Raw genomic sequence first — 17,055 nt, 5'->3', positions numbered from 1 at the left:
TTGTGCCTAGATATTGAACGAGTTTCGATGTTAAAGACGGCTTCTACGGCTTAAATGATGTTATCAAAACTGACTCCAAAACGCTGAACGAGACTATGGTTGTCTGCTTTTATAAAGATGGAATACCATACAAGCGGAATCGTGTAGAATATTCTGTGGTCGGAGCTAATAGGGTAGGGAGTATGAAGATATCCACGATGAGGAGAAAGGGGTCTAAGCAATATCCACGTGGATACGTTAAATATATTTTTTATAAACATTCACGTCTATGATCAAAAATTAATGAAATCTACTATGTATTTTACAAAATTTTCCGCCTATTAAATACTTTGTATTTATCAATAAAAAGGTTTGCCTGACAATGCTGCCCGGTCAAATATCCATATTTTTCCATGTGGCTGAACTTCTTCCCTGAAATGCGTGTTCTGAAAGAAATGCACCTGAGCTGAAAGCGGCCAAGTATTCCGCTCAGATGAAGACACCATCAAAGAATGTTAGAATTTATGTGACATTAAAAATCACGACACTGTTACCCTAGATGCAGGTTTCAATTCAGCTTCCGTCCTTGATTTAAAAACTGTGCCGTTTAAATTTGTTGAGAAATCCTAAGACTTCGCGAAAATGAAAGACGAATAACACATCCATTCATTGGTGCTTTTCATTATTGAAATGTAGGAAATTTTGTAGTACGCTCTATTAGATTCTCTGGAAAATTCAGAATATCCCGAACTCTCGGCATGTTAGGTGTAACGCCATTCACTCGGCCACGGGAGCACATTACGCTACAATGCACGGGTTACAATTTTTTTTTACGTGAACGCAACGAAAACACATATTTGTGGCAAATCGCGATGGAAAATGAAAAATCCAACATTTTACAAGAATGTTGAGCTTTAAAAATCTTAGGACAAGGTTTTCGCCCGAAAAAAGTCATGCTCTGTATTTGGTGGGGTCGGAAATAAATTATGTGCCATGAGCTTTTACCGAGCAACCAGACGATTAATACCAAAAAGTATTGCTCGGCAATCAAGAATGCTTCTGGGCCGAGTTTGAGACCAGAATAAGACATAACAGACGTTCCTTCAGGACAATACTAAACCTAATGTGTCTTTGACAATTTGAAAGTTTTTTTTTATGTGGCAGATTTGTTACTCCACCCCCAGCGCTCATCGGATATTACATCTTCAGGTTTTTTGTTAAAACCTCGACTCACTAAAAAGCATAAAAAGCACCATGTCAAGTTTTAGTATGCCAATGTATGGCATACTAAAACTGTATGTATGTCTACAAAAATTATGCTTTTGTTTTTTTTTTCCTTAAAATTTAGTACGAATTTTCCGGACTTAGGAAGTTGTACAGAAGGATTATTAGTCGATAAAGTCATCCATCGCGATAATGCTGCAGGTGTTTTCTTTTGGCTAGGTTCATTGTAACCGTCAGGCACTATCCAATCTGTAAAATTGATAGCCGTCTGAAATATTTTGCAATAATAAACTAATGCTAATAAGATGGTGAATCAACGGGTCAGCTAAGTGAACGACATCAGATACTGCCGAAGACTCATGCCTAACATCTATTAGTTTGAACGGCAATTCGGGTGTTAAACGAGTCAAAACTACAAAATACAATACAACATTTTTATAACTCGAACAGCATGATGATATCGATATCGTTTTCAATAACGTATGCATTGAATAAACTATTTTCGGATGGTGATGAAAAAACTACAAACTACCTTGCGGCAGCTGGCTGAACACTTAGCCATGGACGATAGAAGTATGAATGTCGACATGTTCTTTAGCTCTTCCGTGGCTTTGGCGATCAGCTGCTCTTCTTTTTGGTCACAAAATTTTTGGAGTAGATCCTCCGGTCGCCTGAAATTTTTTTTGGTTCGATATAACGTTTTTCTCCAGCCGGTCCATCTCCCCCGGTGATCTCTTGGAATAAATTTCTGAGGCCTAGCCCAGTCAAAAGATCACATTCACTTTGCATGATACTTCTTGATGGAGCCGGCAATATCTGGCAAGCACTTCGTATTGTATATCTCTCCGTTCACACGGTCGAACTCGACTTATGCTTCCATCTATGCAACCTCCCGTACCGAGATGCGAAACGACGGAAGTCATTGATTTGGAAGTCAGAGTCGGAGTCGGTAAATTTTTTTCGACTCCGACTTCGGCTCCTATTACATTAAAATTCCTTCCGACTCCGACTCCATAGCCCTGGTATTGTGAGATTTTATGTTATCAGTTTTAGCGGGGAAATATCAAGACTTCTCGGACAATGTTGGAGAAATCAAATCAGATAATTTGATTTCTCGGACAATGTTGGAGAAATGTTGCTTCTGGAACAATGTTGAAGAAATCAAATCAAAGAATAACAGGGGGAGAGGTACATATAATGAATGTCCACGCTTGTCCACGGAGGGGAGGGGGGTCTACAAAGTAGTGCCTTTTCTGTCCATGCGGTATGTGGACAGCCCTTTATGCGAGTAGGGAAAATGCAGGATAATAGGCAGGGGTGGTAAAATGAACTAGTGCTTAAATTTCAATAATTTAACTAAAACCCAATTGATACTTATTGACCACCCTATTTTTAGAACTATTGAAGCTATTCGAGACACTATTATGCAGACTGTTATGCATGAATCTGTCAAATGTTGAAAATAATAAGCAAAAACAGAAATTGTTCTCTCGTTAGCCATTCGGATGTAATTTAGAGCGAATCGTATTTAAGGAATTTCTCTTGAAATATATTTTATCCCACCTGATATCGTCGACAAATCATTAGCTGGAACGATGGTTCACATATTTATGAAGAGGCATACAGATATTTTGTTCGATTTCAGTGATTAATTTGCATTCGAAATAACTTTGTCGTTTGGGGGCAAAATGAGCCACCACTGGATAACGACTTATAATGTTATGTTTTCTAAAGCTGATCTACCGATCACATGTTGCTCTTCAAGGGGTTCCTTTTTGTGACTTTGACCCTGGAAAAATATGCCACCCCAACCAAAACTCAGCCTCTTGTGTTTCTTACTACGTTTTTGTATGCATGAAAAAAATCATTTACGACTCTAGGTGAATAGGCCCAGCTTATTTCATACATTCATTTCAATAATAATTTAAACAAATTTTGATAAGAAACAACGCATAAATCTATCCTATTTAGCATGATATGTGTAAATGTTCATTTTACCACCACCATTATTTACTTTTAATGAGAAGTGTACTATTTTTATGTTTTATAGTAAAAATCGCTTAGTTAGGCTAGAGTATTCTTCGAAAAACGGAAATTGTAGCAGTATGTAGACACAGTAAAAGGGCATATTCCTTGGCGTGTCCATTTTATCACCTCTTCCCCTGAGTAGTAATTCAAGAATATATGCACTCTCGTCTCCTTCATTTCATTCAAGGCGCCTAGAAGTATATCCTAAGGTGGGCCAACTTGCTAAAACCACTCTTCAGCCATCTTGGAAGTCTACTGTGTTTTGTTTGTAAACGAAACACAATACGCTAGTGCCGAAGCTCGCTCGTGATCTGAGAGAGAGGAGCCAGCTGAATGACAGATAGTTTGTTTTCTTCTTATTCTTTTTGCGCTTTCTCATCAAGAAAATTCAAATCGGACAATTTCAATCAAACAAGTTGTTGGCATTCATCTATGAGAAAAGTGTTCGAACTTGACGTGAATCTTTGTTTGTGAGTACATTTGTGCGTTTTTATCCTCGATTTGGCTTTTGACGTAGGATTACGTCTAACAGGAATATATGGGGGGAAAACGAAAATTTGAACACTGATCATGTGGGATATAATGAAAGATGTACTAGGTCAGCCCACATCATGGCTTCCAGCAGCATCGGCCCACTCAAACAAGTTTCTTTTACTTCTGATTATTTCGATATAGTTGTCCTGAAGAATTATTTCGATGATTTCTAAAACAATATCCGAAATAATAAGCAAACAAATTTTTATGATTCCTTTGCCGGATGAGATCTTGTGTGAATTTATGGGTGTTTTGGGCTCATTTGTGACTTTTTCCGATCGTTCATTTAGTTTTCGCGAATTCATTCATGGTTTCCGGATTAAAAGTCAAGCGTGAAAAAGGCATTTTCCAGCGGCGAGAGTAGTTTTCTTCGATTGAAAACAAAAGGAATGTTTCGTTTTGCGGCGGTTGCTATCACTACGCTGCCAAAACATTACCGGTTCGGTTCGGATTACTGTAGCCGTTCAGCGAAAGGTGGTGCAGAAACAAATTTGTGGATTATTAATTTGGGAACGATGTTTTTCACAGCATTTGAGATGAAGTTTTGCTCTTGGCACCAAACAATCAACATGCTAATGTTGAGGGTGAAGGTTTATTCGGATGTTCTATTGCTTCACTGCTTTGATAATGGTTTGCGCATTTAGTTTGTCTACATTACATCTGCACTGTATATAAATATGAAATAATGAATTACGTATTTAGAGCTTGTTTTTCTGAAGTGAAATAACTTGACCTAAATTCGAACAAATGAAAATAAACCAATATTTATATTTTTGACAATCTTTGGCGTAGTCCTACGTCCCTCCGGTTATGTCCCCGATATTACCTTTTACCCGACGCAATGTGCAGCGTATGTGGAATATATTATTTCATTAGTTTCTACCAGGTGCATTTTGAGGAAAGTTTTTTTTGTGTCCGATGGAAATAATAATAGGTTGACTAAAAAGGATGCAGTACCAACTGTTTGCATAGGCAGTGATCACGATTCGGAAGAAAATGAGAGTTATACTGCCAGTCTCTCGACGTCTTTTTCGTTTCTTGCTCATCGCTGGTGACAAATTCATATTAAAATTTCAAATTTGGCATGCAGGTCGCTTATCAAGGCAGTAGAAGCACTGAATGTCCTATCAAATTGACCGATAGTGTTCCGTTTTCAACGGAAGTAAGATTCATGCATTATAAATCCGCCTATTGAGAGCCACAAATGATGAAATTTATAAGTAGCCACAAACCCATTTTCTACAAAACCAGTGCACAGTCCGCGCACGATATTCAGTTTCACATTCCATTCGACCATGATACAAACGACAAAATTCCAAAATAATCCTACCGAAGCAGAAACGAACCATAAAGCACTAAAACAATAACAACAGCAACATCAACGCAGTCACGTCATCCCTACTGCGCATCAGCCCATCAGTGGGCAATGAAGTACAGCAGCGTAACGAAGTGAAATTATTCATTTCCAAACAGTCAGAGCGAACACGTCCTAACGTGAAAGTGCAAGCGAAAAATACCAGAGAAATATAGAGAACTTTTAACCTACAAATTGATAGTTTATTTCTAGTAAGTGTGTGACCATTGTTGTCGGCGGGTTTTCCTCAAACCGCCCGAACAGATAGTGAAGGTGAACCAATCAGTCTCGTCCACAAAACTAAAAGGTGTGATATAATTAGCTTCACCATATCAATCTTGAGCAGCGATAACATAATCCAACCGCTATACAATCATAATTGAGTGGATTCACAAGCTGGCACCTGCTTATACAGATTTTTGTGAATTCAATAGCTTGCTTTCAAAGCAATTTTTGAGCTATTGAAACTAGTTTTGGGATCAATAACTAACAAACATAAAACGCGTAGACACTCAAAATCATTTTCACATAAAATTTCTTGCAAAAAAAATGTTATGTTAAAATTTTCTACATATTTCAATACTTCCCCTTGGTTCACCGTGACTGGTTCGCGCTGACATAAGGGCGATCACAACAAACGCGAGCTGGCTCCTCTCTCTCAGCTCGTGATCAGTCTGTCTCTTTCACGCTACAAGCAAATAATTCCCCTTCTGCTTTCATCCGTACTGTTTTCATATACCGCTCCCCTAACCAACTTAGTGACGGAACGGCCTCACCTAGTACCATAGATCCTTCTTGATTTCATTATTCCACACAATATCATACGGCAACACTGCTCCAAACTGAAGCGTAAAACAAACACTCGAAACAAAAAACAACGACCAACACTCTCTCAGCACGTGACACGCTGACAGCAAGCAAATTGAAAGAGATATGTTTAACTGCTCCGCCATACGCGAGAGAGAGCATTGCACAATCACTGTGTGAGAAAGCCGGTAAATTGGCAACATATTCTCGCTCCCGGGAGATTGGCAAATGTTTTCAGCTAGTGAATATATTTATGCTTGGTCATTATCTAATTTCAGCCGAAATTGAATTAAATTGATGAGCATCTTGCATTGAAGCGACTTAACCACATAAAGAATTGCTGGGTCTGATATTGGTGGTGGTGGTGATTTGGCAGTTGAGCAGAAAATCAACAAGTGTTTGTTTACCGGGTGTTGAATTCAAACAAACAGAGAGTGGAATAAATTGGTGAACAGAGAGAGAGACAGAGAGAAATAAAGATGTATGGACGATCGAGCATAAATTCCGTCAGCAGTGGATCCCCTGTGGGCAGCACGGCTGACGAGAAGGGCGGGGGAGATCGAACCCATGGCAGCAGAGCCCAAAGCCTCGCCAGCAGAAGCAGTATTGGTGGAGGTGATTGCTCGTCAGTTGAAACCGGACCGCGTTCAAGTCGAGACGTTCGTCAAAGTACTTCCAGCAATTGTCGTTCCTCGGTTGACAATCGAGTTTGCAGTGGTGGTGGTGGTAAAAGTAGTAGTAGTAGCAATAGTCCTTACCCTAGTAATCAGAGTCCTGCAGTGGTCAGTGAAGACTACGATCAGAACGTGCTGAAGGCTCGTGCTAGTGTCCTCAGTCAACTGAGCAGTGTTTTTGACCGGAAGCTAAACCACAGGAGCATTTCGTCCGAGAAGAAACCGGAAAAAGCGGTATGGACAGCGGTGATGAGTGGAGTTGTTGAAGTGACTTTGGAGTGAATACTAGTTAACCGAAATATTTGGCGTGAGAACCTTCGAATGGCTTTTAACAGGTTGCGTCAGGTGGCAACAAGACGGTGAAAGAAGAGCTAAACACTGGCCGGATTATGATTTCCTCTTATTTTCTTTCAAAGGAATCCCGTTCTTTTTATTCATTAACGCAAATGGTGCATTTTTTATTGTTATGTATGCAGAGTGATGATTTTGATGAGAAAAAAACACTTGATAGCCTTTTGACGTTTGCCGTTGGAATGTTTCTGTGTGCAGTGCCTTCATTCCCATTGCATCCCAGAGATAAGATTATGGACACAGCATCTCTGGTCGCAGTTTGTGATTTTTTCTGGCTTGCTGATCATTGCTTACATCATGTATGGTCTGGATAAATCCCACGATGACCAATTGCGTACTCCTAAACGATCGCAATAGCTTATACTAACCCACAGTCGAAAAGTCGTTATGGTTCCATATCACAAATTGAAGCCCCGCAAGAAATGCTCCCTTGTTTCATCTAAATTATGGCTCAATCAGAATTCCAGAACCATCAACTCCCAATCGTGGCCGAGTTTTTTTTTTTCTATAGCAGTAATTAGCTACTTGTGATAACATAATCCGATTCTTTCCTTGCTTTCTTCCGATAAAACTACGGTCGATTACCTAAGACCCTCCTTTTGGACAAATTAACTCACTTTTCGGTCGATCGCAGTGATTCATGAAGCGCGCTCTAAATTTAACATAACTTATCATCCAATTATTGAACTCGACTTACCCTCGGCACTCCTGCGCCTATAAAGATAAAAAAGATCGTAAATTACGCAATGGGCTTGAACATTCTTAGCGAAAAGCATGATTTTTTTTTGTCAGTTGGAATGCGGGATGATAAAAAGAGGAAATGAGGAAATTATGTTAACACAGTTTGTTGTGATCCTATCTGTTGGGCCTCTCTAAGCAGTCCAATTAGAGATTTTGCTCCATGAAAATGGTTCAATTTTATGCTCGATATCTCATTCAAGGCTTTAGAGTATTTTGTTTTTATTTGGTGTCCTCTGAGTTCCCTTCCGACTGTACGCTTCCTCCAGTGAGACGTGCCCTAATGTATCGGAAGGAATGCCATCGAACGTGTGCGATAAGTTCGTGCTTGTGGTCATTTTATGGAGTGCAGCGGTTCATCAACGGAAGAGACCCGATGAGTCACGTATTGGAGTGGTGTTCGGATTAATCGCTGCACGAGGAAATGAGTCGAAAAGATGCCACAGGGTGCTAGGCGTTATATTTGAGGTGGATCTAGCTGATGAATTCAGGAAGAAGACAGCGATTTCCGACACCGGATGTGACATCTGTGGTATTCTCTGCTCGGCGGAGCGCTTAATTTGTAATAGCTCACAATGCCAGAAACCACGGATCGGTAACGAGTTTCCTAGTTGTCTAGTTGCTAATAATACATAAAGCGTTCAAATTATCCTTTTCTTATGTTTTTTAACGATTTTCCTCAACGAAAAATTGTGATCATGGTTTGTCTACCTCTGATCATGGTTTTTCCGAAAAATGATCATGGTTTGTCGGGTTTTATAAATCACCATTATTGAATGATTAAGAAAAATCGATTTTTTGAGTAGATGTTGCATTTCTTATTGAGTTAACTGTCACCATGTTGATCCATTCATTATTTAGGCTTTCTTCAGAATATTGCCTTTTCTTGGGTATTTTAAAGGTGAACAGCACTCAACACAGAGAAACTTTATTCCCGAATACACTACACTTGAAAACAACGTGGAGTGAGTACAACCTTATTCCGTATCACACGAAACTGTAAACATTTGGTGGAATTCATTATGAATACTCCGAGTTCATCCATTCTGGGGTGGCATTGCGCATTTCGGAACGAGTAACTCGTTTAGAGAAAATTCTAACTCAAATCGAAATGGTTTTAGTATTATGTATATTTTTCAAGTTCATATTTTCGGTCTACTAGATTTAGAGCAAAATTTGTCTCGTAGAGAAAGGTAAAATCTTTGGGTTCGTAAGGGTGCTCATACACTGTTTGACCGAAGCCAAATATTTGACTCTTTTTGACAGATAAATTTTGGTCAACGTGTACAGATCAAATATATTCTACACAAAACACGACAAGCAAATATTCAATTATTGGATGCCTAAAATATTTTTTCAGTCTGTTCTTCGAACCTGTCGGTACATGGTTAGGTTATCTTGAATATTTCAGTTGATTTTTTCCATGTTCGGTGTTTGATATTGTTTACTACTGTTGAAAATTGAAGAGTGGCAAACAAAATAGTGTTTGTACAAATATCAAATCAAACCTTAATTATATATTTCGACACAACTCGTTCACAACTCTAGGATCAACGTACTTAGACAGTGACCAGGTATGCTATAAGGGTCCTCTCGTTTTTATTTTATCTGTGTGAGTAATTTTCGTGTACGATACAAAAAATCTGGTACAGCTGGAGTATATGTCAAACCACGTTGCTCTAGGATAGACCAAACTAAATACAACTGACGTTTGTCTTAGAAACGACATTGGAAATAAACACAGGGTCATTCTGGCTTCCACTCTATTTTCTATACGGAGTTCATTTTTACACTTCACGATCAGTGAAAACGGGAATAGGTGCAAAAAAGTGAAATGAGGTGTAGTGGGAACATAAGTGTAAGTAGATATGGGAATAAGGCTCTTTTTTTCTGCTTCACGCGAAGGACAACAAAACAAAATAAACAAACTGCAGCGTGCCGAGCAGCCGGGTGCTATGATTGATGCTAAGATCGTTAGCAAAATCTCAAGCAGAACTGTCAGTGGGATACCCAATTCATATGAAAACAAAGGGAAAATGTCAGTGGGATACCCGATATGTTGGCTCCTGTCAGTTCAATGGGGGTTCTCTAAAGACGTCACCCGGCTGGTGCCGAGCGACTGCCACAGTAACAGACTGGACAAACCATCATCAGTGCCAAGATGCTGAACGATAGGTGTTTCGTTCTTGACTCTTTCAGGACATGACGTGAGACGAGTAGCGAGACGTAGCTTTCAGAATTATTTACTTTTTGTTTGGGTGTGTGGTTATGGTTTCATATCTGAATGTAACTGAAGAAAAAAAATAAGCAAATATATATTCATGAAAAATAGTGCACAACCTCCATTTGCTCTAGCCAATTACTTGACCCGGCCTTTTCCGGATCTTCTGGATCTCCTTCCCGGTATACGCACAGCATTCTCCTCCTCCCTGAGCGAAATCAGTGGGGCCACAATCAGCGTTATTTCTTGTCACCATCGCCATAAGCTGATAGTACTCTTTTCCCCGCCGATGGGAGCAATACAGAAGTACATTTTGCTTGGTAAGGAAGACATTGATTGCGCAGCTAGAAGCGAAAAGATATACTTAAAACATTCTTCTGCACTGTTATGATTCGACAGCAGCTATTTGCCAACGAATGCTTTTGTCACCAAAAGATACGATTTGTTTTGTAAACAAATTTTTTTTCACGAGCAATGGCCGAACAGCAATTTTGACATTGCGGTCCACCTATAGTACAACGCCTTGATCAGTGCATCGGACAAACCATGATCAGAATTGAGGTAATCGAGATGCATTAATTACATCAGTTACAAACGGTGTGCAAGCTTGATGTTTACAATATTTGTAAGTGTTATAATCCAGAAAAGGTCTGAATACGTACCAACGAATCATCTGGTGATTGATGAAAAGTTAGCTCAAATGAGGCGCCTATTAACACCAGTAGAAGGTGGACTTTATAAACCTTTAAAACATGTGAATCCGTTAAAATTTCCTGTAAAACTACTGGAAATCATGAAGAACACAACTTTATTTATATGTTTTGAAAATTTTTTGTTGGTCACAAATCCGTATAAAGTGCATGATAAATTGATATAGTATATCAAGGGTATTTCATCAGAGCGATTCCAAATGAAATCGACAAATGACAAAACATGAGTATTTTTGATTCGAATTTTGATTCCGTTTGGGTTGGAGGAAATATGAGTTCTCCACAGCAATTGAGAATTTTTTTAACTCAAGTGTAACATTTGAAAAGGGCGTATCGTTTTTAGTAAGAGAAATCTTTGACAATTTATATCTCTAAATCTATGAGTCGTATCGAAATAGTGTCTTACAAAGAGTAAACGTGAAAAAATAATACACTGAGCGAAAAAATTACTCTTTTTTTATTTTTTTATATACAAAAAAACTTTAATATAATTAAATAATATATTTTTTCCTAAATGCAGCCATTCTTGAGATATTTTAAAAAACATTTCTGATTTATTGTCTTTTTCGTAGTAAATATATCGTTTTAATATGTTTGTCGTGTTCTACCGTCATGTTCAGTAAATTTTATGAATTTGCTCATAATTTCCAACTACTTTTCCAAATACATCATTTTGGTACAAATATATGTTTAGGAGTTACGTTGGAAAACATTTGAAGACATGTGGGTAAATACAAAACGTAGCGATATTAAAAAATCTTTTTTTATCTTAATACAAACTTTTAACTTATTACTCGTGTTGCACAATCAAACACGAACAGTTTTCAAAGTAGAATTGGAATCCCAACAACACAAATACACCTCGTTTATTTAACCGGACGTTATGGGTACAAACATATTTAATTTGTTTACGTTATACCTAGATTGTACCTGAAGTTAGGTATCTTCAAGGTACCTCTGTATATGCAGCCATTCTATGCTAAATCGATTTAGTGGTACTCATATTTTCGTCAGAAGTGGTAATTTTGTTCTTTATCGCAAAACATTGGACCCGTTTTTTGACGTAGAACTACGTCTTTCATTAAGGGTGCCAAATTAGAAAACAGGTCACGTTTTAATGAAATAAAGTTAACGTTAATAACTATTTTTTCCGCGAACGGATTTTGGCGATTTACATACCAAACGAATCGGGAATTCCCTAAAATTTGGTTGTTATGCTATATATTATAATCCCCTGGTGTGTAAACGGTTTAAATTGATGGAAACTAGAAACATTTCCATTTTCCCATACATTCGGCTCATTTGTGAACGAAGGGGAATATTTGCCTAGAGTATATTTATATTGGATGTGCTCCCGTGGCCGAGTGGTTAGCGTCACACATTATCATGCCGGGGGTTCGGGTTCGATTCCCGTTCTGGTCGGGAGATTTTTCGACAAACAAATTTCTTCCGACTTGCACGGTGGTCACGCGTAGAGCTTGCCACTCAGAATGCATTCAAGGCGGTGTTATTTGGCATAGAAATCTCAACAAAGTACTAATAAAAATGACGCAAGTAATACTACGTTGCGACGGCGAAGTTTCTCTAGGAACCTTAGTGCCATATAAGAAGAAGAAGATAAATATTGGATCTCGCTGAAGCTAACTTCGTTCTAGATACGAAGCAATTAATATCGCTTGTTCCTTCTTGTTTTGCGTCATAACATGTCTTCGTTTCGGATTGAGCTGTGAACGCGGCCAAATTACTTACTCGCTGATGTCTCTGGTATGCAATCATTACATCAAACTGATACCATTCCATTAAGGTTCCGAAATACACAATTGTGTGGGGAATCATTGCACCCGTGGCCGAGTGGTTAGCGTCTCACATTATCATGCCGGGTGTTCGGGTTCGATTCCCGTTCTGGGCGGGGGATTTTTCGTCAAAGAAATTTCTTTCGACTTGCACTGTGGTCACGCGTATTCTAGAGCTTGCCCCTCGGAATACATTCAAGGCGTGTTATTTGGCTTAAGAAATCTCAACTAAGTATTAATAAATGACGCTAGTTAATGCATACGTTGAGACGGCAAAAGTTCCACAGGGAATGTTAACGCCATTCAAGAAGAAGAAGAGTGGGGAATCATCATGCTCACCAATAAAATAATTGTTCAGGAATTTGGTGTGAGATTTGGTTTCACATAAAAGTAGCAAAACTATCTCCACCAAGGATGAGAGCTAAGCTAATCGAGGAGAGCGCAAAACGGAGATTAGGGTGTGTATATTTAGTTGCCACAAGCTATCAATATTTGATATTTGTGTCTTATTCATTACTCCAAGCAGTTAACATCGCTTGTTTTCCGTCGTCATAAGGGTTTCATTGGTGCCTTTGCATCAATGCAATTCGCTATGGTGAAGCAGGCGTTAATGTTGTGAATTATTTGGGTTCGCGTCCCAATCGCAAAAGTGTCTTCAACTTGTATTTGCGCTAATCTTGGTCATAACGAAGAAATGCTACTCTTTTCGAGGTTATTGAGATTAACAGAAAGAGTTTATTTCGTTAATTTACTCACCAAGAAAGTAAATGTCGTTCTGGAATTCTGTATGGGATTTGGTTTCGCTGGGCAGTAGCAAAACATTCTCCACTGACAGTTGCGCTTATCTCGAGCAAGAGAAAGTAATTCAACTTTTTTCGAGGCCAGTAATATTAACAGAAGCGTTTATTTTGAGTATAACGAAAAATTTTAAGAAGTGTTTATATTCCTAGTCGCTTCAATCCACCAATGTATTGTCGTCAGGGCAATCATCAAACAATTGCCGTCAACTGATTCTACAATAAAAAAAACATTTTGAGGTGACAAACCATTCTACTAAATACAGGTCGGACTCGATTCTCCGGAGACTCGATTATCCGGGATTCGAATATCTATAATAATTTTAGACTCGATTATTCGGAGTATTTTATTTTTGATTTTCGGAAATTTTGCATAATTTGTATAACAATTCTATATTGAACAGCTAATATGGGTATCAAAGAAAGGGCTTGACTAGCAGAATGCAGCTATTTATGAAAAATGCAAATCCAAGATTACGGCCACTACAAAATGGCGGATTACATATTTTTTTCAGAACCCCATCAATATGGGTATCAAATGAAATGATTTGACTAATAGAATACAGTACAGGTCGGACTCGATTATATATAGACTCGATTATATATAGACTCGATTATATGTGATTCGATTATATACAATTTTGGACTCGATTATATTCAGTTTGGAAAAAAATATTTTTTTTTATATTTCAAATATGACTCATTTCTTGAAGAAATGTAACATTTCAACGTTAAGGTGAAGTTTAAGTGGTTATTACATGTACAGTGGGGTAAAAATCGTGATTTTTGAAGATTTTGCTAGAATTTTCACCAGGAATTGTTTATATCGATATTGCAGCCAAATTAAGAAAGATAGAAGTTGTGCGTCAAAGAACAAATTGTGGAGCGGTTAAAGAACTTCATTTTAATTGATAGAAACAATCCAGTTTAATATAAATTTTTAGGATAAAATTAATACTAACACATTAAAAATTATTAACTTTTAAGTGTTTCACTTCCAAAATGTTATTAAAATTCACTAATTTAGTTGTCCCACTACTATATACTGTACTAAATTTTCTCATCTTTCAAATGAAAGCATCAGAATCGTCTTCCGTAGCGTACTTTTCAATGTAGAGCCAGTTTGAAGCAACAGAGTCCGAAACAAAAAAAAAGTTCCGTAACTCTGTCATTGTTGAAATTCGAACATATGCGTAGGAGGGTTTTTTCATCAAATATGATCGTCTATGACCTCCTGAGAGAATCTGGACAAATATTTTTTTTTTCATGTAAGAAAAGTGTTTTCTGACTTTAAGGGGATGAATCAAAAATCAAAGTCCCCTTTTATTTTCAAAAAACCAAAAATACATGCAGAAAAAAAAACTAATAAAGGAAAAAAAATGTTTTGATTCGATTATCCGGAATATTCGATTAACCGGAGTGAAATGAAAAATCAATACTCCGGATAATCGAGTCCGACCTGTAGTTATTTCTGAAATTTCGCTGCATTATAAAATAATATCCGAAGTTATAAACAAGCGACCTGAATAAAATAACAACGTAGTTCTACGTCAACAAAGGGATCGTGTCTTGGACACAACCTCGAATAATTTTTAGTTTTTTATTAGGATGGTCATTTCCATTTTAGGGTGGCCCGAAAAATCAATTTGTTGCCGCGAACCCCATTATTTTTTTTTTTTTTTTTTTTTTATCTGTATTATAGTGACTTTCAACTCATTTGGCTGGTTCGTCACTTTTACTTCCATTTTTGGAAGAATGTCGGGAGTGAGAATTGAACTCGTGACCTTTAGCGTGAGAGGCATGGATGTTACCACTACGCCAGATCGCCTCCACGCGAACCCCATTATTGCTGGGTACCCTGATGACTGCTAGAAACTACATGGTCTGCCAAAGAGTAGACCATGTAGGTGACAGGAAAGTTGAAGGTAGAAGATGACAGAAAATAAAGAAGGAAAATAAGGTGGTCAGAAGTAAACATAAACAAAAAATAATAAAGATAAAAGAAAGGATCGTGAACTATTGTGAGTTTTGAAAATTAAAATTATCTATGGTCGTAGTTAGAAAGTAGAATAATTAAAACTAAATTCGTATTGGAAACGTAAGGATATTCAAAACTGCTTGTATTAAAACAATATTAACTTAAGTAAATAATTTTTCAAGCTTACAGCGCAGATAAAAAGTAATTTGATACCGTGAAAACAGTGGTTAAACGAAAGCCCACACTGAATTGCAAGATGGTACAATTTTTCGTTTTATACTAACCCTTTGCGGTCGTTTGTCTGTGTCTTGCTGCCACCGCAGCAAGGAATCATAGTAAATACATTATTCAACGATGTAATAGTTTACATTTTTTATAAACGAATTTCAATGTCTAGTGAACTTTTCCACGAATGTATACGAAGTTTCTATGAATAATAGGAAACAGTACTCGGTATAAACAAAATATTATTAGCATGTGCGCTATATTTTTTTATTTCAAAGCTGGGGATTTTTTACATAACATATCTCGATATCAGAGATGTTTTTTTTTCGTTTTTGAGTTATGATTTTTCAAAGTTAACCGATGATTTGAAAAAAAAAACAATTTTCCCCCTTTTTTCCAATACTAAAATTCATACCTTTTGAACTACCGGACCGATTCAGATGATGGACATTTCAAATTGAAGCCTGAAGTTTTTTTTTGGATTTTCGGTTTTGTAATTATTGATTGAGTTAGTTTTTCATAGTTTTCTCGGTTAAAGATAGAGGGCGCGATATATTTTTTAATAGTTTTTCTGAAAACCTGAGGTTTTCTTTTACATAATATATCCGAAAATCAGAGAAGTATTATTTTTCGTTTTTAAGTTATTTGCAAATTTAACATGTTTTAAGTCTTCGTTCAATATTCATGTGTGACCAGACCAGACCTATGCGACTAAAATCCATTCTTCCCACAAGTGTGATATTTCTCAAAGAAGATTAGTTTATTGACTTCAATTTAATCTTCAAATGATATGAATTTTTGAAAAATGTCATTTTTGGGAAAAAGTGAAAAAAAATATTTTTCGGACCACCCTACTAAAATGGAAAAGGGCACCCGAATAAAGATATAAAAAATAAGGGTCTAATGTTTTGCGATAAAGAACAAAACTACCACTTTCTACGAAAATCCGAGAACCACTATATCGGTTTGGCATGGAATGACTGTATACACACATTTTAAAGTATGATATCACAATTCTATATATCGTCTATTATCAGAAATACCACCCCACACTTTTCTAATTACGTTTTCTCAATTGATTTCAATGAGTACATTAAGTAAAGTACTCCATCCGCTGGCAGCTGGTATAATAAAAACAAACAGACCGAAATAAGTAACGCCTTATCTGCGAGAGAAAATAAAAAAAATGAGAAACGATACTCGTGCAAAAAGTCTACCCTGACAACACAAATGTTTGCATTCGCCAAAAATAGCTAAAAACCGGAGATAATCGCAAACGTGCAATTGTGTCCCTCTATGACTGTCGTTGGCCAGAGCCAACAAGTCAACGCTTTACCCGCTCGACAAAAGCAAACCGATTTCCATTATCCCCTAGTCGTTAATTTATTACACCTTTATTTTTTTTTTTGACTGTCTCCATCAAGACTGAAATCACCCCCACTCTACCCGTACCAACCGATGTCGGTGCCGGTCCAGCTTTTGACTACGTCTTTCTCCGCCGCCGCCGCCACCACACACGACACCGGCGGCGGTGGCCATGGCCAAAACCCTAATATAGGGGCACTGAATTCTTGTGCCGATGCAATGCGCCGCGCGGCAGTTTGATACTGTGTGTGGATTCGATTGTTGTGTGGTTGTAAAT

General features: G+C 37.6%; 1 protein-coding gene across 8 annotated transcripts in view; it reads left to right on the top strand.

The window, feature by feature from the left end:
• Window positions 1-17,055, top strand: part of LOC129762149 (filamin-A) — a 185,894-nt gene that overhangs the window by 20,780 nt on the left and 148,059 nt on the right. The window contains exon 2 of one of the 8 annotated variants that reach the window (XM_055760144.1): window positions 6,205-6,834. The exons of 3 other annotated variants lie outside the window; for them this stretch is intronic. In XM_055760144.1, the coding sequence (XP_055616119.1) occupies window positions 6,406-6,834 (429 nt within the window). In that variant the 5' untranslated portion in view covers window positions 6,205-6,405. Of the gene's footprint in view, window positions 1-6,204; window positions 6,835-17,055 lie in introns of those variants that run through there. 4 more of the 8 variants (XM_055760145.1, XM_055760146.1, XM_055760150.1 and 1 more) reach the window with 4 other exon arrangements.

This window comes from Toxorhynchites rutilus, chromosome 1 (genome assembly GCF_029784135.1).
Source record: "Toxorhynchites rutilus septentrionalis strain SRP chromosome 1, ASM2978413v1, whole genome shotgun sequence".
Taxonomy (NCBI): Eukaryota; Metazoa; Arthropoda; class Insecta; order Diptera; family Culicidae; genus Toxorhynchites; species Toxorhynchites rutilus.
This window is presented reverse-complemented; position numbering and strand designations above follow the sequence as displayed.